Below are 27,798 nucleotides of genomic sequence, written 5' to 3'. Positions count from 1 at the left end.
CCCTTACAAAAAAGTTTTAGACAGCCTATACAGTGTCTAAAGACTTCTGTCTATAAAGTCTATATATTGTCTATAGACAAATCCTAGACAAGTCTATTGGCAATACAAATACCATAGACAGTCTATAGACAATCTATAAATTTATGACCATACACTTTTAGTGGATTTTTGTCTATAGACTATGAATAGACAAAAAGCAATATTTATAGGGAGTCAGGAGAGTCAATAAGAAGTCTATAGACGGTCTATAGACCATTTTTATAAGGGATGTGAGAAAGTTCTGAACACTAGACGAGCACGTGATCGCCGAAATTCTCACTACAGCCAATTTTCGCCCAAACAAAATCTTTTTGCACACTTTTTATCCACGGAAAATTCCTCATTGAAATTTTCCTGCAGAATGTTTCGTTAAATCTCGGAATTTTGGCCATGCACTACGACGTTATCTGTTTGGTCAACAGCATGACGCATTGATTTCTTTTACGTTTGCACTGTTTTTTTTTGTATGTTGGTTACTTCGATGCGTTGATAACTTTTACTCCCTTGTTTTAGTGCGTTAGCACTTAAGCCCGTGCTCAGCGATATCGCCACTGTCTGTAATAATATTTGTACTAATAATAGCTGTAATAATTGCCGTAACTCTTTAGCACCCACTTCCAGGCAGGATATATAACCCTCTCTTCATACGTGCGTTCGCAAATTCCCTGCCGGAATGACGTGGCCATGTCAGTGGCCGAAATATAGAAAAGCCTTATGAAAAGCTAAAGAACTAGACAATGCTTTCCAATAGTATACGAGACAAAATACAACATTGGTATGCGTTCATATTTATACTCGTTCAGTTCTCTTTGCACTGACACGCGCCAAATCATGCTTGATGTATTTTTTCGCAATTGCTTTGTGTTAATTACGGCGCACTTCTTTTTTCTTAGGCCTCTGTATTAATGCAAATGTATTCTGCGTGATATGTATGCGTTATTGGTATTATGTTGTTCTGTTCACACTTGTTGCACGTTACCATGCAGTTTGTGTTTATGTGGCTCACTTCATTTGATTCGTGTTCTCATGAGCCAACCTCGATTTCAAATAAAGAGACAAGAAAACAAAGGGAATTTTAAAAAATATGGCTCCCAATTAGCGTACAGTGACGTCTTGACTGAGGTTTTATCCTATCGGACGATGTTAGCTCACTCCGACGTTTCACTTCTGGTTTAGTATTTTTCACGAGGATAAACCTATCGCAACGCACAATGTCGAAAGTCACAGCGGCGTGCCCATGTTAACTTTAAGTTCACACAAAAAAACTATCTATCGGCTTGACTTGCTTAAGCTGCGAATTCGAAACTTTTACAGCCGGCTACATACAGGTATCACGGATTAATTGTTTCCTGCCTTATCTGAGGTTTCTTTGGTATGTTACTCAGCGATTGTCGTGGATTTTGAAATGTATGGGAAAAATTGGCAGCCAGCTTTTTTTTTTTTTTGCGAAGCGCACTTAATGGCTGCACATTTAGTGATTGATTATGCTCTGCGTAAATTACGCTCCTCATATTTTATGCATGCGTGCTATATTTCTAGACAGCAAGTCCAACCACGCATCATTTCCAACCGTCCACATCTCGACCAGCGTTTGGGATAGCAGCACCACACAGTTAAGAGTGGCTTTAAGCGAGCCAATAGGGAAAAGCGAACGGTATCGAGTGTTTGGGTGGGCACGGCTTCCCGAAGACACAGCACCGTACAAACTAAAAACCTGCTCCGAATGCACTGGTGTCACCAATATTAGGCCCAGCCTGCAGACAAGGAGGCAAGCTTTGGTGTTGCCGTCTACCAAGTGAAAGACGCAATTTTAGCACGAACATGGCCCAGCACTCGCGTTCACTCTTTACATATGTTCACACGAATCGTGTACGAGGCTTTTGGAAATGCCAATTTCCTGAAACACTTTTATAGAAATTTCCTGAATGACCGCAACAACATTTTTTTCCCTTAAAAATCACGCAAGCAATATCTCTGCCCCGGCTCAGTCGCGCTATTTGCTCGGAAACGTTTTAGTAAGCGCTCACGTTTAGTTTTTCGTTTTGTGACTTAGCAACGGCGAGTTTTTACGCGTTGCACGTACGCGACATGACTTGCCGCGTGCACATTAGCTGAAGAAAGCGCAGTGCTTGGAGCGCATACGTATATCGTTGAAAGCTTCTTGAATAACAGCGTTAAATCATATGGGAATAGTGATGTGAGTGCTTGCCGTAACTCTTTCACACGTTTTCGTGCCCATTCCGTACGTCTGCATACGCACGACGACCATGAATTAATGTTATGCCAGTGTATTGGACGTGGAAATGGTAGTAAATATTGTGCGTACATCGGAACATGCAGCGTTACATTGTGGTTCGAAAGTAATCCAAATGAAACACGTTGTAAAACTGAAACAGCAAATTAAGAATATGTGTATGACTGTGAGTTTGACCAAGCTGTAGAAGTAGAGTTGCGTACTTAGAATCTGCAGCAAACAGGAATTAAGAAAACATTGAGCTTTATAACATTGAGCTTTTTCTCTCATAACTTGTCCACGGAAGAGTGGACGAGTTCCGAATTACAAAAAGAAAAAAAAAACTTTCCATGAGCGGGTATACCACCAAAAAAGACAATAAATAGATCTTCATTTTAAGGTGCTAGCATTACAAGCATCATGGGACTAAAAATACGTCGTCAGTCAATAAGCTCGTCCATTGGCTGGAAGGAAATGACGTCACCAGATCGGAAGTACATCATCACTACCGGAAAAGGCATCAACAGCTGCTAATTGTATTGTATTGCGAATGCATAGTAGAATTAGGTGTCCCTGTGATTTTTTTTGTTTGGTTGCTGGCCACATGGCTTGTAGAAAAATTCAGTGCGCTTACGGAAACATATTGATAATCGGTTAACGCTCTCATTAAATAATTTCAAGCCCAACATTACTGGCCCGCACTACTAGAGCTGCGAACTTGTTTGAAATACACGATTATATGTTGGGTCCACGGAAAGAAATGTCCGTAAATGTTTCGCCTTCCCCCTAGGGCCAACAGTAAGGGATAGCTAGTGGTACATGTATGACACTCCTGTTCCACAATGTGATGGTGTCTCACAGTTAAGACGGCAATCTCTGTAATAAAATGTTCATCCACACGCACTACCCTCATTACGGCCCTTTCATATTTATTAAGCCTGCTTCACATTAATGCAGCTTGCAGTTATTACCAGCTCAGCATAGCATTTTAAAACGTAATATTGCACACTCTTAGAAAAAAAGGTAGTGAAAACGTAGTAACGGCTGCTGTTACAACCTTTTTTTAACCCCTACTACCTATGTACTATGTTGCTACGACCTTGTTACTACTCGAAAGAAAATTAAGTAGTAACAAGGTAGTAACTTCTGCTGTTACTACGTTTTTTTGGCAGTTACTACACTTGTACTACCTCATTATAACCCTGGTAGTATCCATTACTACCTTGATCTGGAAATCGATGATCGGAATATGCACATGTACGTATACTAACATTCCCGGTGACATTGCTACTCAATGCCCCATGTTTTTATATAATGAAAAGGGTTTCCTAATTGGCAGCAAATCTAACAAAATTGCCAGTGCTGTTTTTTGTTTTCAATACAATATACGCAGCGCGTATGTGTTCCACTCTTTAGTTTGATTTCTTAATTGCACTTTTTCACCAACCCCAAGCTATTGTGCCTGACTTGTGCTCATTTTTCCTTCTGGTTTACTACAAGATGCACAAAAATGGGCGTTGAGTTTCTGATGTCATGTTCATGCTCTCCTTGTGACACATTAGAAAGTCACCACGAAGTCAGGTATTCATGTCTTTCGACAATAAAAACTCAGCAGAGACTCTTTTTAGTTAACACAGGAGATTACCTTATGTCATTGGCCATCAGCCACTGAAAGGTCCTTCTCAACAACATTGTTGTCCCGTGCGAGAATGTAGATGCTGCTGCTACATTTACACGCAATGAAAAGAAGAAACAACTGTGGCTGCACATATCAAGGCACATAAGTTGACTGTTAACGTCTGGTGGCGTGGCGTAGTGGTTAGCGTGGTAGGATAGAAAGTATAGAAACAACTTCAGCATAGAAAGTCAAAGGTCCGCGGTTCGAATCCTCCTGAAAGCAGGGATTTTTTTTTCTTTTTTGTTTTTGCTCTAGTTTTTTTTTGCTCTTATTTTGCACTATTACTATCTTATATGCATACGATTATAATGTCAAAAGTCATTAGATTATTTCTTAAGGTGTTTTCTCTCGAAAGGTAGTAAATGTTACTACCTCGCAGTTACTACGTACAGTTACTGAGAGGTAGTAAACGTTACTACCTTGCAGTTACTACGTACAGTTACTACCTAGGTAGTCATATATGTGACAGTCGTTACTACCCTAAAATGTAGTAACCTCAACTACCTTTTTTTTTAGAGTGCAGGCGTTGTTCGTGTGTTTCATGTACCCGAGCATGTTCACATGGTTTCCGGCCACGGCGGTTGAATTTCGATGGAGGCGAAATTCTAGAGGCCCGTGTATTGTGAGATGTCAGTGCACTTGAAAGAACCCCAGGTGGTCGAAATTTCCGCAGCCCTTCACTACGGTGTCTCTCATAGCCTGAGTCGCTTCGGGACGTTAAACACCCATACACCAAACATGGTTCCCGCGACAACACTACGTGCACCTGTGAGGCAGTAACATGCATAAGTTTAGCACTTTACCCCCGTTTTGCTGATAGCCAGTGACGCCATTATTAGGGCTGCGTGCATCATGGTGAAGCCAAGTTAACGAAATATGGAAGGGGCTTTTCTTCGCGCAATTTAATCGCAGAATGACATGGATCCTTGTGGCAACTGCCAGCCAATCAGTTTGTTCATCACTTTCCCCAAATCCGTGTTGTTTAGCCTTGCATAAGTTACTCAAATTATATTTGGTATTTCTGTTTGCACAGTGTTTTACTACTTCCATGTTCAGCATGAAGTGTCTCAGCGAATAAAAAAGAATGTGTACCAGAAAGCCGTAAAAATCATCCTGCTTTAAAGGAAAAGGTCGACATATTCGCCTTATATCTGAAAGCGAAGATCTGACATCGATTATGTGCTACACATTGTCCAGTTCTGCGGCCGGGCACAGGCCACCCACAGAGGAGTTCACTTTCCTTCCCACGTGGTCGAGGCCACCCGGATATGGTTGTTTTTGTTGGTGCACTCTCAATAGCACCGACAGGACCACAAGCCCCACCTGGGCTATATACGCTTCGGGCAGTCGGTGAACGTGGCAACCATCGCCGCTAAAGAGCAAAGCAGAAGTCAGGGAACCCCCCCCCCCCCCAGCTCTTCGCAAAGGAGCGTGTCCAACTAACATGCCAATATGTATTAAGCGAGTAACAAGCGATTCTTGTAAAACTTCAGGGACGGTAACCGGTTGTGGTCAGGTAAGGTTGAGACTGCGCATGTCTCCTACGTAGGGAGCCGAATTATGGAGTCGTCGAGGGCAGTGAGGAGACGATCCGGAACCCCTGCCGACAGAGAGTGTCAATCCGCCGCTTACAAAGACGCCCAGAACGCCACTCACATGAACATATCCGTGTGGTTTACAACAGAGACTTGGTATACCCCGTCAGTGTTGCATGTACGGTCGCGTTGCAAAGATTGGCCTGAAGTAACGCGACCACCAACGAGAGCGCCCCCTGCTCAGCTCGGGTAGCAGTTCATAGGCCAGCGTCGTGAAAGAGGGAGTTTGCGGTTGTGACGCAGAACGTCGACGACTAATATCAGACCGGTTTAGTTACGTGGGTTGTTAAGCAGAGTGCCTGCTCATTCAGTGCATTAAAGGAAAATAATTTGTGTGTATAGGGGTCACACCAGGGAACGCAGTACAAGCCCCAATAAGACACACAAGGCCAAGGAGATACAGGGACGATCAGCTCTTTTTTATTAGCGCTTCTTTCAAATGAACTCAGTTTTTATACAACATTCACAGCGAAGAAAAAAGTGAAAGAAACGTTCATTTCTAATAACATGGCTACAACACTTACAGTGATACATAATAGCACAAGCACTCGATGCCGGCCGGTAGAGGTGTCTCTTTTTTTGCTGTTGTTGCTGCTGTTGTTGGTTCCATTCACTCCGAGAACGTTACAAAAATGTTTCAGCCAGACAAAATATACATTCCACATGCAGATCACTGTGCTTGGCATGTCAGCCTCACATGCAGGCGACTGTGTGCCTCGCCGCTATACAATCATGAGGTCGATGCGTACGTGAGTCGGTGTGGGGTACAAGACACTCCTCGGCCGCGTCTGCACACGTCCGAAGAACTGCCTCCAGGCTAATATTCTCTGCGTCTTTTTTTTCTGTCACATCTCCGCACGCGACTCAAGTACCCGCGAGGGTTCGCCTCGCGCCACTGTCACCAAATGGGTCGTGTCACTAGGTCGTCACCAGGAACGACGCACCAAACACACCTTTCCTTCCTCTGGTCGTTTGCTTGCTCCAGAAATACCGTTATATGACAAGTTTTTTTCGCGGACAAGTGAATTTACTAAAACGAGACATTCGTGCTTCGCAGACGGTCGTTCGTATTCTCGAACGACTGCGGCTCTCTTTCAGGGCTACACGAGCTTTCCAGATGTGAGAATTAATAACTGCGGCAATTTTTCCTTGAAGGTATGCATTTTTCCAAATAACACTTTCATACCGTCGCCATATTGTTCGCTGGACTGTTTTGTGCGCGTAGAGCAATCACGACGGAGGTGGTGGCGCGAGCAGCCTGCACCTGCTCCCAACCGTCATAAGAGCAGGTGTTTTGGCGTCAGCATCTCCACGGTTTAAAGGGATATTGTCGGATTTCTTATAGAACTGTGAAAGACAGGTGAAACGTAAATAGAAAGGAGGTCAGGTGGCAAACTAAATGAGCAGGACTTCACTTTCGCTCTTCAGATCTTGGGCATTTTGCAGACAGTTGAGGCAGTATAAGAATGTCGCAACCTTTTAAAGCAGTGATCAGTATTCGATCTGGGCATCCCTTAGAATGACCAACCTGAATTGTGGGAGTTATTTTGGGCATAGAAATATTTACTTTGTGTCCCGCCTGTAGCTTTAGAATATATCTGATGGCCCTCCAGATTATAGCAGCCCGCTCTGAAAATTCGACATTCCTTTCTTGCGGCCATTAAAAAAGTAAGATCGATGCTGCTTGTTTCTTTCAAGTAATTTCTAAGTTTGCTAATTGACAAAAAGTGTGGGATACAAAAATAAAGGCAGAAAAAATATTTTTCCGGCACTTTGTCGGGCGCCCAAATGCCAAGCGCTGTTACAAGCGCTATGTGAACTTAACTGCCAATAAATATAAATAAAAAAAAAAGAGAGATTCAAATCATGTCACAAAGCCGTGCCTCCTGCGCAGGCATGCCGATTTTTTTTATCGGCGCTCAAGGTTCCACTTGAAATAAGTCTTCAGGAAGTAGGAACTAAACTCAAGATAACTTCATTTCAATTTCCGTGCGGACGCTAAACTTGATACTTAAGTTAGTATTCATTCAAATTAACCAGAGACGTCGCAGGGAAGATCTCCACGCTATCCAGTTCCTGCCAGTCGGACACATGATTACGCGGTCGTTTCGAGAAGCGCCGAGAGAGCGTAATAAAAGGTACAAGCCCGTAATTTTGCGCGCAATAGGCTCATGCGGATAACGGTGGGTCGACCTCAATTGCTGTAATAAAACGAGCGCTCCTCGGCGGTAGAGGAATCAATCCGATGTTTATAAAGGCACCCGCATAAATGTTTTCGGAGCCGACGAAAAGGCAGGGATGCAGTTACGCCTACATAGCGCTTGAGTTGATCGCCGACCATCTACGTGGAGCAGAAGGAAGGCTTTTTTGGTCAGTCAGAAGAATTCAACGCTGCGAGCGACTGGCTAGAAGATTTGTTTTGACTGAGCCTCTCCGCATTGTCGGGCTGTTCGCGACTGCGAAACACGGTCTCCGGTGAAAGCTCAGGAGACGAAACATTCTTTACTTTTTTGTCCCCGACTACTTCCCGCAGGAAAGCGAGATTACAGAAAAAGAGGATTCTACAAAATGCAGAATTTAATATCTTTCACAGGCGCTCCAAGTTTTAAACTGACCACTCACTTCTCTAGCCGCCCTGCTTAAAGCTGTGCGGTGGAACTGAAGTTGAGCCCGATATAGCATTGTTCTGCGGGATCTTTATAGACTTGACGCTGCCTAAGTGCATTTATGAACAAGGATAAACGCAGAACCAGGATTTTTGAGCTCGTTTCTGCAACACTGACCTTCATCGAGACAAGGCAGCCCAAGAGATACAGGAACGGTCGCCTTTGCACCAAGGCAAACGATTCAAGTTATTCAATCTCAAACATAAACTTCGAAGCAGTGGTTCCGCACCGTACTGTTATAAGATCTCCAAACATAGTTCTCGTTAGGCCCAAGGAATTCAAGAAGCGACCTACAGCACAACGAACACATATTAAAAAAAAAAAAAAGCAGGACAACAATAAACAGGATGCAAAAATATCACAGACTTCCCGCTGGTGGCTTATGATGGAGCAACGTTGAACGCGTGTCTGTCTCATTGTACTTCGTTGCTAGATTAAGTTCGTTTTGATCTCCAGACCATCGAATTTGCCGCTATGCACACTACAGAGGGTATCACAGACCGCAACCAAAACCAGTGAACGTCATAATTTTCAACCTCCGCTGTCTCTCAGCAAATGAGCTGAACGGCACAGAGAGATGCAGACCTTGTATAGCTTCTAATCTCTTCAGCGCTGACGACAAAACTGAACTAACTTCGAGTATAAATTAGGCCTACCACCAGGACACTTAGGACGGTGACAATATTTCTGTAGCGTCGCTAAAATATTTCGCTCGCAGTTGGGCTCACAAGATAGCATTCATAACTTAGGGCAAACACAAGGAAGAGGACAGAACTGTACAAAAGACGTTATTTCTGCAGTGGATATACTGTGTAGGATTCCAGGCTTTAATTTGCACGAAGACAAAAGCTTCACTGCCACGTGTCCGGTTTAAAGTACAAGATCGACACAAACGTAAGATCACTACTTGGACAACACAGCCTGCTCGTTTCCAGACGTGGGCGTGAGCTTACTGCGCTCTCCGACGTGTCGCTGCCAACGGACTGAAGAACAAGGAAAACGACACTTCAATAAACTGAATCTAACCATAAAACCACGAGAACGGGGACGAGAACAACGAGGCTTAGGAAGATTGGCCGCGCTGTCCATTTTTTTTCCGCGAGGCGTATAGCGCGACCTCTACACAGAGGCGGCATCACAGTGCGAGATCCGTAATGCTCCCGGTCAGATTGCTTTCCGCCTCGATATACGCTGAATTCCGTCATAAACATCGCTTGCGTTTCATTTCATTTTAGCCTGTCATGAGTATTTGCGCTAACTCTCAGCGCTGCGAACTTTCAAGTAAAGTGTGTGTAACGCTTACATGCTCAGCCCGTGCACAGTGACAGCACTCATTCGTGAGAGAAATGCCCCTGAGTATCATGTAGCCGTCCTTTCAAAACTTCGACTGCAGAACCTTTCGCACGCCGCAAAGCTCCTGTCGCGTTCTAACCCCGTTACTGTTAGGCAGTCTTCGTGTGAGGTAGTTTCAGTGCAGAAGTAGGTCCGGCATGGGGCTGCTATTGCGGTGGTAATTTCCCTCTTGTCAAACCTTCGCCTTCATGACTTGTTTGCCAGAATTTACTTTTTTTAGCTTCTCATACGTCAAATGTATTCGTGGCTGCTAACTCAGCGGATTGAGAACCGGATTAAGCAACAGTACTGTCGAGCTGCATACCATGGAGTCGATCTCAGTTTTGAATAAAGGCAGCACGTATTGTGACACACCGCGAAAGTGTACTAGTAGGAGCTCACTAACAAACACTCATAAATTTAGTTTTCCGTGTCAAACTGTACGCTGTTACATACAGGCGTCATAAAGATATTCTTTTACCGTGAAACAAAGTTTGCCATTAAAACAGATACGTTTCAGTTTGCCGAACCAGATTACGATAGCCTGAATCGAGGATTTTAAAAACGTGTAGATGAATTCTTGAAGTCTCTAGCCAAAAAAGGTTTCACTCGGTCGGATTTCAGCCTCATAAGTACACGTTAGGCAAATATTAAAGTACACAGCGGGTTGGAAGCAACAGGAGCTTTTGCGGGTGCCAAAGAGTCTGCAGCACTTTGTGCTCAGGCATCATGGCGGGAACTCTCGGACTTCGCGAAAGGCATTTCCCTGGCTGCTTAGGATGGTTCCGAAGAACGCGGCGCCGACAGCCGGGCGTCTCGAGATTCTTCGATATCCCGTGTTTTTTCTCTCACTTCCCTCTCCCCTCCCCCCATTTCCTTCGTGTAACGACGTGACAGCTACACAGCACTGCAAAAGCCACACGGCGCGGAGGATGTCTCGTGAAACCTGAGTTGTATTTACAAGAGAACAGCATGACACACCTGCACTAACTTGTCGACGGATGTGGTCCACGCGCACACACGCACACACCACGAACCCGGGGGCAGCACACACCGCAGGCGCCGCGTACCGCTGTTCGTTTTCTTTTTTTTTTTTTTGCAACGTCACCCCACCTTGGCGCGCAACATTCGTGTTCGTATAAACAGCGGCAGTTTCCGCGGCGGCGATGTCACCGCCAAATGAGGACGCGTGTCCGGGTTCTCCTGAGAGAGGAACTTGATTTTTTTTTTCTCGAAGATTGCTTCCTTGCGGGCAGCCGCTGGATCGCGGTTTGAGCGTCAGTGTCCGGAGAGCGCGCACTCGCCGCACAGAGTCTCCGCGGACGTGCGGGGCACTCACAGGCACACACGTCACCCACTAGAAGACCACGCGGTTCACAGTTCCGTGAGTCCGTAGTCTCCCTTCGTATCCACAGTGGGAGGCGGCGGCAGCGGCGACATGATGTGCGTCTGGGCCGGGTGGCTCAGCGGGTGGCTGTTCAGCAGGTGGGCGTGCTGGTGCGGAGCCAGCGCCAGCGGATTGGGCACCTGCAGCGTCGGCGACGGCTGCTGGTGAGGCGGCGGATGGGGCTCCTGTGAGGACGCGTTCTGCGGATGCTGTTGCTGAGGATGCTGCGGCTGTTGCTGCTGTTGTTGCTGTTGCTGTTGCTGCTGCGCGCCCCTGTTGGGGTTGTTTTTCTTGACGTTCTTGGTGTTGGGCAGCTTGTTGTCTTTCTTCCACTTCATGCGCCGGTTCTGGAACCAGATCTTGATCTGGCGCTCGGACAAACAGAGCGAGTGGGCGATCTCGATCCGCCGTCGCCGGGTCAGGTAGCGGTTGAAGTGGAACTCCTTCTCGAGCTCGAGGATCTGGTGGCGCGTGTAGGCTGTGCGCTGCCGTTTGGGCTCCATGCCCGTGAAGGTGCCATTCGTCGGGTCCGAGGCAAACAGGAACGACCGACCTGCGCCGGTGCCAAGAGACAAGAGAAGACACTCTGTTACACGACGATGCTCGGCGACAAAAATAAAGGCGGCCGAGTCTGACTGCTGATAGCTTTGATGGCTTGCGCGCTGCGGGGATTGCGTAGGTTGTTGCGAAGCGTATTTAGCTCAACCTGAACTCACCAGTGTTCAAGAATTGCTAGACATCGAAAGAAAATGAGTGCTTCCAACATACGCATCGCGGTAACGGACTCACGGTTTCATATGTATCCGATTGTATACATACTTGATTTCACATATAATAAACTCAATTTTATATAAACACATTAACAATCTGACATAATTCGCCTAACTCAGTACGAAGGATGTTTATGACGGTTACCACCCGCCATAAGAACTGTTACAAACGAGGCGTAATTGTCGAATGGTAATTCATGCTTACCATTCAGGTATATAATTCTTTTATCTTTTGTATCTGTTACATCAGCATGCTTTACTAAGTTCTCAACTCCATCTTGAGGGTGTTTCGAGACAGTGAGTTTATAATAAAGCCTAGTATTATTATCATCGTCGCGAATAATAAGGCTCGCCATTACATGTATCACTACGACCATGATAAGTAATTCACCACTAAGATGACCTGAAAATTTGTAAAGCATGTTTATATAATGACGAGAAAGGGAGTATATAACACAGGGATCGTGTTGCAGTCGTTTATCACTATGTTGCGTCTTTTGGTTCAACGATCTCCGTCCAACCCATCAAAGAAAGGTTGCACATCCAATACACACGCGACTTGCAGAGCTGGTTGTCGACACTGCTCAAAAGTTTACCAAGCGACAAGTGCGCTTTCTGCTCAATTCGATAATGCAGTGTTTTTACAACCCAGCAATAAAGGCAGTCTGAGAACGATATCCGCGATCAGTTTTTCCAATAATTACAGTAACAATCGGTAGACAACCCAACAGTGCAACGTCAACCACGTGGTTAAAACAAAAAAGCACACCGGATACATCACACAACTTTAACAGATAGAATACTGACGTTCTAGTGGAAAAGTTCCTGTGTGAATATTTGAAAGCGGTTCCAAAGGACGAAAAAGCAGCCAAAAGAAATGCGGTGCAACGTTAAAAAGGTACCGAGACCTGATCTGCGTTGTTTTCAATTCTTCGCTGTTTTCTTTTCTCGTCTGCCTCCGACCTTTCCTCATTTCCAGAACTATTGTTCCTGAAAACAGAATATTCCGAGTGCGAGATACGAACGAGGAATGGATACTTTCATTTTTTATTATTATTCTCCAATTTCCCCTGCTTGATTGTTTCATCTCATCGTTCCGTTTCGTTTCAGCTGCAGAACCCTGAGGCTGAGTCTGACACGGTAAACCACACATTTCCAACAAAATTCCTGCAGCAGCACCGATGTGCACACCACCAGGAGGTAGTAAACAACGTCGAAGTTTTCCTTCAACGGAGTAAAACTATCGAAGGCGCGTACACCACGAGCACTGCTGACGTAGCGTGTGTCAACGTGCACTAGCAATAACACCTCAGCGCACGACTCCCCTCCCCCCACCTCCCCCCTCTCCCCGCCCCCGTCGCCAGCAATTACGTAACAGCAGCGCGCAGCGGGTGCTAGACCTGTTCCCCTTGCATTCTTTATTCCGCGCCTGCGCTCCCCTGCAGTAGCGCAACCAGTGCCTGCTGAACAGCCTTGCGCTTTTGTTCATCGCACCAAGGCCACGCATTGAAAGTTAATGATCTGCGCATTGTCTGAGCCGCCCTGACGGCGAGCGCGGGCGGCTGCTTGCGCTGCTCCACTGACAGCGTCCCACAGCGCCGTTCCGCCGCGGCAGCAGCAGCAGCAGCAGCGCTTCCAAGGTTAATCTGCAGCAGCCCAGTGAGTGAGAAAGATGAAGCGAGGCAGCAGCGCAAGGAAGAGAAACAACGCAAAACGTGGCGAAAGAGCAAAGCTGGGACGGATTTCACGGGGACTAGCATTTTATTTCCTAAGCCAACGCTACCGCAGAATGTGAGCGAGACAGCAAAATGCAAGACAATTATCTGGCCACGTGCAGACGTTGCAGTAAAGGCGTTACTGCAATCAAAGCGCACTCAGTTTACCTTTTGAAGTAATTACTTTTTGCGATAGCTATTAGTAAGGTAGTGAGTCACTTGTTTTCGGCAATATAACAAGGAAATCAGGCACCACGGAGGAAGCTCCGAGGTTGGAAGACAAACGCTGCACTTTTTTTTTTTCGAACTAATAAGAGTGGAATCTCTTCGGAAACTAATCTTATCTACAGAGGTACCACCCGCAAGCGCACTGTACGTGGTTGCCGAAAACGAAACTATAAGCGACATTATTTCACTCTACCCAGTGTAAATGTAATTGCACAGTTTTTCAAAAGTAAATTTAGCGTAAGCCATTAATAAAAGCAGTTATTTTGAATAATAAAATGCCGCTATTATCGCAACTTTACGATTTCGTACGGAAGATACCGAAAAAAAAAGGTAACAGCGGCACCATTTGATCGGTACGAAACGGATACAGCGCTAAGTAAGGAGCGAGCGTCACTTATTGGCTACGCGCTGGAGTTAAGGCGTTTTGTCACGTCAGTCGAAGAATGGCGTCCGAATAGCCGTTGGGGCTATTGGCTGCTTCTGAAACGGGAACCCACACGAATGGCAGCTACTCTGCCGCATCCAAAAGAGGTGACGAATTTTTGTCATAAACAGGTTGAATTATTCTGGAAAGACGTGTCTAACTTAAAGCGTACCCACTGCAGAAGCTTGAAAACAAAAGCAGCAAAACATAAACATCAATCAAGCAGATTGCCTCAGTTCAGCATCCCTGACCACTGAAGAGAGCGCTAAATAGCGTTATGCAGGCGAAAAAGCTTTTACGGCTATTGGTAAGAACAATCGCACTGCAAGCAAATGTAAATAGTATACTTGTACTCATATATGCTCTGATACTTCAAGATTTCGCGGCACACTGCAGTTGTTTGGCGTCAGATTTTGTATTTCAGTCGAATAACTGCCATTCTTCATGAAGTTTGTATTATGATGTTTGTATTCTGAATTCTACAAAAAAATGTTTTTAGTCCATTTTCTGAGCAAGTAGAATTCCCCTTGCTTTTCTTTTATTTATTATTATTTTGTTCAGTTGATGAGTTTTTCATGATTCCTGAGTAGAGTTTTCCGCTAGATGGCCGAGATCCTCTCACGAATTAAGCTAGCTGAACGTAAAGGGACACTGGGGACAAAAAGAAGCGCACCTGCGTCAATAGGGTACCGCTCGCTTTCTAATCAGAAAGAGACCACTCTCCCCGAAAACGGAGACTCTATAAGCTAGAGAAGGTCAAAAACGAAATACAGATGTCGCCACCACCGGCCGATTTGGCAAGTATAACGCGTGCGTCGGCACTGATTTTTGGCGTGGAACCATATATGCTACGCTACACTGCCGTTATATTTAAAACGGTGGCAGCCCGTCCATTGCGGTAAAACTGTCACTGGTTTGAATCGACCGGCGCGTAGATTTTTAAATCCCCATTCTCTCGACGATAAATTCGCCTTCTGCTACCGGACAAACGTGAGCCTGGCCACAAAGAGCCAAAGAGTGAATTTTTACTAATAACGATATTTGAATAGCGTTGTCGTCAGTGTCCCATTAAGCGGGCTGGAATACGATGTTACAAAATTAGATAAAGCATTATTATTCCTATTACTAATATGATGTTACAGAATCAGACAAAACATTATTATTCTTATTATTAAATTCACACGTATGATCGACTGGTGACATTTGCGGATGCTCAGAGTTGTTACTTACTAGTGTGCAGACTCAATGCCGCATTTGTAATTGTGTGTATACACTACCATGTGCGCGCGAAGATGCGCCGATGAAAAGTTGGCAGAAACTAATTCTTAATCGTCATTCCAGAGCGCCGAATTCGCTTAGTATTCTTGTAAACAGTGTTCGAAGCTGGCGCACGTATGTTCCAGGTAAGCAGAATTCATTTACTGCGCGAATTTTGATGGTACCCTAACATGATTAAAATTCTCTATAGCACATATTACGAGCACTGGCATGGCAGGACAACTCTTTGAAGTCGCTCTTCTTAGTAATATCCAAGGCTTTTCCTGCTTCCATTCAAGTTTCTTCGGCGGCAAAAGACGCCTTGGTTGCTAGAGATTTGAAGCCGGAATATCTTTTCTTCCCAATCTTTCGGTATTTATGATGACGTCGATGTTTCTCGTTTGTTTCATTTTCCACGTTTAGTTTTTCTTTCAGGCGTTCTTGTGCGACGAAAAGTGATCTGTAGCAGTTGCGAAAAAAAGTTACCTTACTATACAGGCGACTAATACTTTTTTCTCTCTGCAACAAAATTTGCATCTGACATCATTGGAGTGTAGTTTTTAAAACGGCTTGCGGTGGTGATACGCATTTCTAGCTATTTTCTTAAGACCATAAGAGCCCTATTACTTACTGAAATGAACTTTTTTGTCATTGTAAAGTGGAAATCAACCCTTCGATCGAGCCGAACTTCAGCTTGCCTTCAACGTCTCTTAAAATGAAGAAATGCGCAACTTTGTTTAAACACTACGGCTGTTTGCCGTAGTGGTGTACACTATAAAACATTAAAACCTGCGATTACAATAACAGTTTTAATGACTATAACTGTAATAGTAATCCTACATGACAACGAAGCATATGGAAAAAATATCGTCGTTAGGTACTATTTACGTGCCTTCCAATCTCATTACACAGTTCTAAAAGTCCTTCGTGTATCTGAAGGAAATAAGATGAGCCGCCGGCGTGGCTCAGTGGTTACGGCGCTCGGCTGCTGACCCGAAAGACGTGGGTGCGATCCCGGCCGCCGCGGTCGAATTTCGAATTCTAGAGGCGCGTGTATTATGCGATGTCAGTGCCCGTTGCAAAACCACATGTCGAAATTTCCGCAGCCCTTCACTACGGCGTCCCTCCTAGCCTGATTCGCTTTGGGACGTTAAGCCCCCATAAACCATAACTCAAGGAAGTAAGATGTAATTTCTTACATAAATAGGCTGTGTTATTTCGTCACAATATCGTTTGCCATGTATTGAAGGAAGCCAGAGATGCGCAGAACTCAGGGAAGAATGGTAAGGGAGAAGATTTTTGAGGGTTCTAGTGCTTTTTGCGCTAAAAACAGAGGGCACAGACAACAATCGTACACCGCAATAGTACGCCGGTAGAACAGACGCGGAGAATATACAGGGTGTTTCACCTAAGACTTTCTGCAATTTTTAAAAATGAGCTATTTGAATTAGATGCGCGCTTTTTCTGGCATATATCATTGTCAGTGGTGTAGTACATCATAATGCAGCTAAGACGTGCTAACTAGCAGGCTTGTTAACCAATATTTAATAGTTAACTTTTAAACTATTACCGTTGGGCTCCTTAATTATTAAGAGACATGCAGCCCACCGTAAGTAATGTCCATATCCGTTTTTAGAATTTCGAGAACGCGATTATCCTCGGCGCTGTGGCCCAACAAATTTCGCCTACATCGCGCCAAAATACATGCGGTTTGTGAACCTTGCAGGCAAAGCAACCTCTCCAGTGCACGTAACTCGTCAAAATAGCCAAATTTTGTTGTGCCACAGCGCCGAGGATAATCGCGTTCTCGAAATTCTAAAAACGGATATGGACATCACTTACGGTGGGCTGCATGTCTCTCAATAATTAAGGAGCCCAACGGTAATATTTTAAAAGTTAACTATTAAATATTGGCTAACAAGCCTGCTAGTTAGCACGTCTTAGCTGCATTATGATGTACTACACCACTGACAATGCTATGCCAGAAAAAGCGCGCATCTAATTCAAATAGCTTATTTTTAAAAATTGCAGAAAGTCTTAGGTGAAACACCCTGCATACGACGCCAGCGGCAATAAAGTAACCTTAAAGTAATATACACTATAAAACACGATTGTAGTCTTGGAAAGCGCTTTCGAAACTCTTTTAAGTGCTAATGCCACTATTTTACATGTGCAGAGGAACACTGATGCACGCCGCCACGTTATGCGCAGGGGTGTAAAGAGGCTGTTGGGGTCGCCGCCACTTGTCCGTTTTAAAACTTCTATGTTTTTCTTTTACATAAAAAAACACTCTCAAGAGAGCGCAATCACTACCGAATGCGTGAACTTTTTAATAACACACATAAATCCTTCAAAAACAGCCGGGTTATGTAATACAGTCTTCGTTTAAATATACAGGCCTATAGGGTTTTGGTTCAAAGCTGCGTAATTGGGCTTTCATCGCACCCCGCGAAGTCCCCAACTTCAGAGGAGTGAGGGCGAGAGTTTATCTTGCCTTCCAGAGATTTGGAACGCTGATGATGGGAAACGAGCCCGACAGAAATGGCCAGAAGCGATTGCGGTGGGCTGTATTTTGTACACGTCCATATACTGACTGCATACACAGGGTCATCTTGGTGGGACACACGGCAGTTTCATCCAAAAATACTAAATCATCTACTTTCACTCAATTTTCTCAGTCAAAGCAAAATTTAACATCTCGTTACAGGGGTAATGCAAGCCATGACCATATTTAAATATGGCTCAAGAACTTTTCACTTACACTGTAATCTCATGATAAGATTAATTACTTGCATAAACTATTATCGGTGCAGCAACAAGCGCTAATCGTGGGGAAAAGAATTCATCTTCTTGCCCCGCTATGGAAAAGTCTCGCATTTCATCTAAGTATATGCACGGAACGGCTGCTTTTGAACGAAACTGTTGTTTCTTTGCGTTGCATTACAGATGCGGATTTCCTTGTCTTCAGATTATGTTATCGGCCACCAGGTGGGGACACTGGCACATGCGTCGCCCCAATACACATTCGCTAGCGGTTCCTGTGAAAAGAACGGAAACAAATTTTTTTCTTGGGCATAAAATGTGGCCATACGCTACAGATGCCCTTTTTTTCCACGCATAAGATCGTTTGGCGGAATTTAATCAGTAGGGAGTTAAACCGCAGTCACAAAAAAGGTACTGAATTCCAACCTGTTTGCCCCGTTGTTAGCCCCACTGTAGTGGCCAATAGTTCGTAAGCAGTACTTATATTGCAATGACGTAAGCAAGATCTTAGAGGAGGTCTGCGTTCCACTCCACCCAAAATTATGCGAGAAGCCGCCCCATGTAGCATAGAAAATACACCGACTTATTTCATGTGCAGAAGTCTTGTGATATTCAAGGCATGACTTGTAAGCCGAGGCCTTCGACTTTCACGCGATCCAGTGCGTCAAATAGTGGAATGAATGATGGAAAGACTGTATTTATTTATATCATAATTATCTATGATATAACATATTACAGTAATTATTTATAGTATATTTATAGGCTTTTATTTGTTCACATGATTTTTCTCTCGTTAACTCAAGTTTCGGGTCAACGTCAAACACCATTTTTTAGCTGCGTCGTCTGCTGCAGTTGCGCACTGGTTTGCGACTTTGCCGAAAAGCGCGCGTAAGGTTATAAGTAAGCGACTCGCAGGATTCAGCAACTATTTAGAGAACCAAGAAGACATTTTCAGTTTGGGTTCAAAATTACGTGTTAGTTGCGCATAGGCCTTAATTGAAAGATGGTCATCGCGAGAGACACCACCCAAAACCAAACGCGCGCTAAGCCGTTCCATGGAGGTCCGCCGAAGTATTCGTGCAGTCAGCAGATGCATGCATATATACACGAAACGTCGTCTAATCGACACCCCAGACATCACGAATAAAAAAGCAATGATTTTGGTAAGCGTCAAGCGATCAGTACGCGTAAAAAACATTGTACGAAAGATTCCAAGAGTGCAAGTTACTTGCAAGAATCAACCGCGGGTTTGTTAACATAGCTAATGTGATGTTAGCGCGCTGAATTCATGCAGAAACAATTTCTGTTGTGCGTCTGTGAGCCACGTCTACTATACGTATATGGTATACTGCTTACCGTCACTTCTGTTCCCACGTAAAGCACTTCTGGACGTCGCATTGTCCCCAAATCACATAAGCTGCACTACCTCAACCTCATCATTAAAGGTGCAGTGAAGAGGAATCTGAACTCTTTTTGCCGCGGGAACACGATCTACTCGTTCCCACATTCTCACAAACTTTGACTTATTACACTGTGTGGCCGATTTCCCTAATTAAATCGGATTAACGTCCGGCTCCCGCCTTTCTTTTTAAATTCTCCCCGTACGGTGGGCGGAGTCGACCAACGCGTGGAGTGTCTTTCAGCCACCTCCGTGGAGGCTTTGCTTCGCTTTATTTTGTTTTTTAGGTTTTCGTGAATTAATAGTTTAATTCGGAGATAGTATAGCCGCAAAATAAGCCCGCAGAAATAAAAATACGCGCGGACTATTTGCTACTACGGATTACTACGTATTACTCCGCCGATGGCAGAGCGGCAAGCCTCCACGGAGATGGCTGAAAGGCACTCCACGCGTTGGTCGACTCCGCCCACCGTACAGGGAGAATTAAAAAAAAAAAAAGGCGCAAGCCGGACGTTAATTCGATTTAATTAAGGAAATCGACCACAGAGTGCAATAAATCCAAGTTTCTAAGAATGCTCGGAACGTGCAGATTGAGTTCCCGTGGCAAAGAGACGAGTTCAGATTCCTCTTCACTGCACCTTTAAAGGTGTGATTTAAACAGACAAATCACTTAAACATCTAGTAACCATAGCCAATTTCACAGCAACCTCACTCAGGCCACAACTCAGCGACCCAGAGACTAAAGCTTCGGTCAACAAACTCAAGAAAAACTGACTATCTGCAAGCCAGGCCAGCGTTCTTTATGCGAAGCGTATTGGTAAACACCACCGCAAGGTTGATTCATGTCGCATATTTAATGCAATGTGGCCTACTGCACGGAACCTAGGCTGAGAGAATGAACGAACGGCGCTATATGAGTACACAGTGATAAAAGCACATGAATAACTCCAATATGAAAGGCAACGGTCAGTTTCTAAAGAAAAACGATTTCAGTTGTTTCTTTAAAGCTGAGCCCCACCGCGGTGGCTTAGTGGTTACGGCGCTTGGCTGTTGGCCCGAACGACGCGGGTTCGATACCGGCCGCGGCGGTTTTATTCCGATGGAGGCGAAATTCTAGAGGCCCGTGTACTGTGCGATGTCAGTGCACGTTAAAGAACCTCAGGTGGTCAAAATTTCCGGAGCCCTTCACTACGGCGTCCCTCATAGCCTGAGTCGCTTTGGGACGTTAAACCCTAATAAACCAAAACCAGCTGAAGTTGAAAATGTCTCCTGGACATTGTCCGTCCAGAGAAAAACTATTCACGTCAAAGTAGACAGAGAAATTTTTACGCATTTTTAGAGAGTAATTATTGTTTGAATGCGGATGCTGTGTTCCCCTTAATACTGAAGCTAACTAGCGTGCTTAGGTGCGGAATTAATAGATGAAGGCGTTAAATTAGACTGCAATTAAAGATAAACTTTCGACAGCATATACTTCTGTCAGAACTCTATGAAATGAGCATGTCTGCATAAAACTGATCTAGTTGCGTTTTAATAAAAATATCCGCAAATGGTTTATACACAGAAATGAAACCATAAGCATATAAAACTTTATGAGTACTCTAGAGCTCAAACGCAGATTTAAACGAGAACACCGCAACAGCAGCAGCAGCGGCTGCTGCAATTGACAACGATATCGGAATGTACAGACTTTGCCAAAAGTAACCAGGCTGCATGGTTTGCTTCTAGCTCGTACAGTTGAGCCCTTACAGCTTCCCTGAAGCTGAAATGGTCGTTAAAGGTAAGGACTGGGGGTCTCCTTACCTTCCAACACCTTTCCATCTGTAGGAAAGCCACAGGGCTTCACTATAAAAGCTAGCAGCAAACCATGCAGCCTGGTTACTTTCGACAAAGACGGTATGTGAGAAAACTGGTCACACTGAAGAAGCAAAACCTGTCTCATACAACCTTACCTGATTCTCTTCATTCTACGCAAGATGTTGTTACGATCTCTTTCACATTTACTTAAATTATTGCTGTTTTTTTATCTTTGCTGTACTTCAGATGCGTGTTATTAATGCAAATTGCGCGTTCTTAATAACGGAGTAATTACTCATTAGCATTTACCTCAGTGCATCTATATCCGGCTAAAAAGGAAAGGCGTATCAGCGACTGGGTACGCACTAATCAGTAATTACTCGATACTAAAAATTTACTCCATCTTGCGGGATCCATCTAAACTAAATGGACGATGCGCGTTATTGTTTCAGTGTACAGGAATGCTCTGGATTCGTACCTGTCGTAACATTTACGTATATGTGCTGAAAAAAATCGCAGTTTCCGCGATAACTTACTTTGTGTAAATGCGGTGCGGCTTCACTCAAGAATACGACATTGGTCGGTAACAACATTTCAGACAGATCAATCGAATACTGGGAGCATCCGAGCTGAATCTTAATTGAAAACGAATGCGAAAAGACGTTTCGGACATAGATTATCAAATCGACTCCTAATACACTTCGAAGTCCGCGACCTATTTCGCAATTCGAAAATTCAGCTAACTGCTACCTCCACATGGAAGGTGTGCTATTCTTCAAACATAATGACAGAGCTACAAGAAGGCTGCTTTTCAGTAAGGTAAAAAGAAAAGCGAATATTTTAGAAATTCCGGAAGAATAGAAAGGACTGTGACACGCTAGCATTCTGCGAAACGGAGTCATTACTCTCCAGCATGTTTACGCTCTGCGTTCCATCTTCCTTGCATGTGCCGTGTACGATGCAGCTGCCTTGCGTTAACCTCTTGCTCCTTCTAGCCACCTGCGGTACTACGTTAGCCTCGTTGGGGGCATTTGGAGCTTCGTTTGTGAGCTGCACGCGACTATGGACTAAATTTATATTAAATGGACACTGAAAAGAAATTGAAGTTGGCATAGATAGAATACCCCGTTCTAATCACAAAAAGTACACATTTACATACAACAGACCTCTTAAAAGGTAGAAAAGCTTAAAATATCAAATACAGGTGTCGCCACTGACAGCAGTCAGTGTGTGAAGACAATCGTTTTTTTTTCTTGCACGGATCACTAAGGATAATTTCTAGACACGATTACAAGCATATAGAGGAAAAGAGGAGTATGCTGTCCTCTAGCTTAATGACTTTTATAAAAGGAAGTGCGCTAGATGGCAGCTTACTCACTTTTTACTCCTTCCTGTTTATAGTTCAGGCACACCACTATCCATTGATTTTCAAACAGTGATCACGCAGTCCTTTTCGGTCTTGACGTCAGCAATTTGAATCGAACGTCTGTCTAGAAAGCTACAGCCATCGAACTTGCTCGTTAGGTAAATACTTATATTTGCTGAAATCCGCGCGATGTATGACATCACTGTAAAGTGGTCCACCAATCAATTAAGCCTAACTTCATAGTCTGCGCCTCGTGGAACGCGGCAAGTGCGTTTTCACTTCCCCTTCGCAGCGCACTGTTATTTCAAAGAAAAGCAAGAACTGAACTGCCACGCGGCAGTCATAACGACGTACACTCGTCAGCCACAGGCCCGTGCACTTTCCCCATCGGCATCCTTCAGCCACTGAATCAATCATAATCAAAGAGGCACCTGTATGCCCTGCCGGTTTGGCGCCAGTAATAAGGAATTTGACATTGCTATTTAGTCGTGTATGCTTTTCATTGGGGCTCCCGACGACAAGAGTAGTACTGACAGCACGCCGCCTGTGCAGTGGCGTTTATTATAAAGATGTGAATCCTAAGAAGAGCGGCTGCGAACGTCAGCTTTTCTTGTGCTTCCGTATATTTCCCAAGACTTTTTTCTTCCGTCGCCTTTTAAACACCAACGCTTTCTCAGACGATTGGCGGATGGCCGACCGTCTATGCTGCCCACCGTGGTTAACAGCAGTGCGGGCGAAACAAGTAAACGAGACTCAAGCGGAGGTCCCACATAACTCCCTGGGTAGTTTATATAGCTTCTCCGACACGGACACGGAATACGACGGCGGCTACACCGAGGTTGCAAACAGGTGCCTGCTTGCACCGCAATATTCCAGAGACAATGCATCATGCTCTTAGCGAGTGCCCTCATTACAACGATGCGAGGAAAGCACAGGAAGCTGCCGTAACGACTGGACTCTTGGCCTGTCTACAACGAAGTTCTCTTCCCTTATAAAAATTGTCTATAGACAGTCTATAAACTTCTTATTGACTATTGACTTCATATAGATGTTGATTTTTGTCTATTCACAGTCTATAGACTGTCTATAGACAAAAGTCTACTAAAAGTGTATGGCAATAAATCTATAGATGTCTATAGGCTGTCTATGGCATTTGTATTGCCTATAGACTGTTCTATAGGATTTGTCTAGAGACAGTCTATAGACTTTATAGAGAGAAGTCTATAGACACTCTATAGACTGCCAAACTTTTTTGTAAGGGTTAGGAGCGGCAAAACTCACAGATGGCGCTGACGGACCGTTCTCAAGTTTTTAAGCGAGACAGAATTAGATACACGCGTGTGACGCTGCGTGACAGCTGCGCATAGCCTACACGATTTAGACTGACAACCACGCATGTGTACAGGCGTGTGTGCTGGGGCATATATGTGTGTGTCCACGTGGACTGTACCATAAGATAGAGAAAGCCGCCTGGCCATACGTAAGTGTGCTAAGTGGTGTATTTGCATGGAAGCTAATCTCAAAAGGGTGGAGAGTGACGTGCGTCTGTGTACAAGACATGGACCTTGTGTGCAACGCGTCGAATGCACGTAAGGGACGATCCTTATAAAAATAGTCTATAGGCAGTCTATAGACAACTTACAGTCTCTATTACCTTCCTATAGATATTTCGTTTTGTCTATGCATAGTCTATAGGCTGTCTATAGACAAAAGTCTACTAAAAGCGTGTGGTCATAAATCTATAGATTGAAAATACTGTCTATAGCATTTGCATTGCTTATGGACTGTTCTCGAGGATTTGTGTATAGAGTGTCTGTAGACTTTACAGACAGAAATCTATGCACAGTCTATAGATTGTCTAAACATTATTTTATAAGGCAGTGTCATCCAGTGTGTGCGCGGACATCTCGATTTTCCAGGTCACTCCATGCAATACATTATGACATTATCGCCCTTCATTCGCACTCTACCTCTCCCTTTCCTCCCTTTCCTGCCTGTGGAACAGCATGCAAGGGCCATGTTTCCGCCGGACGGCCGTTACGCCGTTCCACTCATTAACTCTTACTTTCTCTCTACCGGAAGCGAAATGTGCAGCTGCGGTATTTAGTCACAATTCATTATGGTATACTAAGGACTGCACAGGAAAACTTTCTTGCTGTGCCACTCATGTTGTACATTCAGGATAACGTTGGCGAGGCGAATGCGGCCGCATCATGATAAGACTCGCTACGTCTTGTGCGCATTCCTTTATTAAACTGGCAAACCAGTTTTCGCCCTTGACTATCGTAAGTCAAGCGCAAGATATTTACTGGCAAAAGAGCCAGCATGCACATCAGCATGCCGAGTTTAGTCGTATTAATAAGCCTCGCAGTATGTTTATCCAATGGCTTTGGAAGCGTGCTTGATGTGACTGAAGGAAGAACCGCCAAGCACGTTACTCCCGAGGATTTTCTGACAGAAGCAATATCTTAATTGCACGCTTTGTGTAGCACACAGTTGTAAAAAATAGAGTTATGCACTAACGCCCTGAGGGGTGGGCATAATCATTCTTTTGTAGGAAAATTATGCACACCTCGCCTTTCCTTCATGCTTGAAACCAAGCATCAAGCAAGCAGTGACAGATGATACGAGGTATAAGAACGCAGTAAGACAGGTTATCAAGGTTACAATGACACAACAACATAAAGAGGGGGGGGGGGGGGAGTAGGCACCGAAAATGAAAATAGAGAGGTGTTAAATTTTAAAACAGGGGGCGCGAAAGCGATTCATGCTAAGTGAAGACAATTACGTTTATTTCAGTCACTGCATCCTGCATGTATGCGTCTTTTAGGGGTCACTACCAAGAGTAACGAATCTCTTTATAAACAGTGACGCGAACCAAAGCCGCAAGCATGTTCAGCCAGCCGATCTCCCCCCAAAGACATATGCGTCAACTATACCTCCTTTTGCTCTCACGGGAATGTAGTATTCAGTTATTATTATTTCAAGGTCTTCCTCATGAGATACCCATTAGGTTCCGAAACCACGCTCGCGTTGTGAGCTGCCGCGTTTATCTCTATTGAGCGACGCGAGGAGTACGGAGACTTCAAAACAAGCGCTTTTGTCCGGGTTAATGAAAACACAGCGCGGTGAGGGAATTGCGTGTGTGACCACTACTGCACTTACACGATGGCTGAAACCCAGGGACAAAGTTCATCTACGGTGTGCATATATAACAATGTCACACCGCTGTTAATTCTTAGCGATCGTGATACGTTTCAACGCAGTACGTTGCTGCTTGCAACCTGACGACGAAGCCTGTAAGTTACTGAAAGTTATTAGACCGTTAATATCCTTTTTTTTCTCTCCTCGAAAACCTTCCAGGAACAATGACTGAAATGCACGCGACGCAAATCGTTTGGGTATCCTTGATCACCGCGAAAACCGACGCAGCCACCCGCATGTAGAGGTTTTCGATTCGGTTTTTTTTTTATGTGAGTGTTTCATTTGGAATATCTGGAACAGAACATTTAAGCATTGTATGCCCAGCCCTGGAGTTATTCACATTAAAACACAGAGGCTTCGGCACGTCAGCACTCAAGGCGTGCCTTTCTGCGCCGGAGAAGCTTGTGTTATTACGAAAACAATTCCAGCATGTTGGCCGGCGCTTTGCTCGCCTCAAACTATTTCTGTTTGTTAAGAAATTCATGGCAACCGAATGTTAATAGTAATGCGTCGGCGACGTCGGGCTGTTATACGTCGAATCCGATTAAAAGCCCAAGCCTAATGGACAGCACGCGCTGAGCGACAAACGCGATAGGCGCCTCTGGCAGAGGCTGTCCCTCCACACGTCACATTATTCCGAGACTCGAGGCAGGAGTTACCGCCCCCACGCATCGCCACGGCGAGGCCATTGGTTAACTACTGGAAGCCCGTCGTGAAGAGATCCCAAGAATGCGGAACGGTTAACAGTTATTACACTTCCTTCTGTCCCTTTTCGCTGTTAAGTGAAAGCAAATAGGTTATGCGAAAACAAAGGGCGCATTATAACTGCACTGAACGTCTCTTTTTCATAAATTGTTGCAAGGCTCGAAACAACTACGCTAATGATGCAGTTGTCGGATCTTGCACTACCGCAGTGATGAGGCTGTATTTTGTACGTAAAGCCAATCAATACAAAGGTGCGTAATTTTTTTTTTTCTATAGCTTTCGAGCCGGAAAGAATCTGCTATAAAGAGCGCTAATATTGTGCAGTCGAAAGAAAGCTGCCAAAAGGAAGAGGCACGGCGGACATTTCCATGAGGTTTTTGCTCTTAGTAACATCGGATAGCTTTGCAGTAAACAGTGAGCTTGGACTTGAAGACAATGTTTTTTTTTTCTCTTGATTCAAAACAGTGATGACGGTGATGACGTCGAGCGCGAATCAGAGCGCCATATTGTTTTGTTGCATGAGCTGCGTTCGGCTTCTGGTATTCCTGTTTTGCGTGTAATCCTTCGTCCCTCGTGGAACTCGCGCTAATACTTGAAGTTCTATGTCCGCTGCAATGTATGACACCGGCTCTGGTGAACACTCTCAAGGTTAAGTTACGCACAACGTAAGTAACGCCGAAAGTGGGCAGCCGCCGCCATAGCTCAGCTGGTAGAGCACCGTTCGCGAAACAAGGATGTCGTGGGTTCGGATCCCATGCACTCACGGCATGCGGTTGTTTTCTCTACTTTCTCGTCAATTATCTTTCAGTTAAGAAATTGTTGTAGTAATTTCCCACGGATCAACACCACAAACTGATAAAAGAAATTCCTCCGTTCTTTCCTTCGGTAACTGTTGGCTTCCTTCATGTGTTCGTTTAATTAGGTCACCACCAGCGATTCTACTTTAGATCGCTCCGAACATTACCACAGTTTATAAACGGTCTGTGGTGGCGACACTTGCTTCTCGTTCCTGCCCCTTTAGTGGCTTACAAGAACTCCGCAATACAGTGTAGCCTCTAGACCATTACAAAATAGTATTCCGGATGAAATTCCTTACGAACAGCAGGTTAACCAACACCACGTTTACAAAAACTTGGGGACCTCCTTAACAACGTTATTAAAGAAGAAAATGCGAAAGCATTTCGAAGCTGTCACAGCACCCAAAAATTCGAAAGGACCCTCAAAATTTTGGAAGCAAGGC

At 44.6% G+C, this 27,798-nt stretch overlaps 1 protein-coding gene across 1 annotated transcript in view; it reads right to left on the bottom strand.

Moving 5' to 3' along the window:
• Nucleotides 1–5,943: 5,943 nt before the first annotated feature.
• The window catches only part of LOC149339628 (homeobox protein Hox-D4a-like), a 45,965-nt gene continuing 24,110 nt past the window's right edge, over nucleotides 5,944–27,798 (bottom strand). The window contains exon 2 of the mRNA XM_089548329.1: nucleotides 5,944–11,483. Coding sequence (XP_089404455.1) covers nucleotides 10,918–11,483 — 566 coding nt within the window. The 3' untranslated portion in view covers nucleotides 5,944–10,917. The remainder of the gene's footprint in view (nucleotides 11,484–27,798) is intronic.

The sequence above is a fragment of the Amblyomma mixtum genome, chromosome 6 (genome assembly GCF_055824585.1).
Source record: "Amblyomma mixtum isolate Tamu chromosome 6, ASM5582458v1, whole genome shotgun sequence".
NCBI lineage: Eukaryota > Metazoa > Arthropoda > Arachnida > Ixodida > Ixodidae > Amblyomma > Amblyomma mixtum.
Note: the sequence above shows the minus strand (reverse complement) of the source record. Positions and strands in the feature narration are given on the sequence as shown.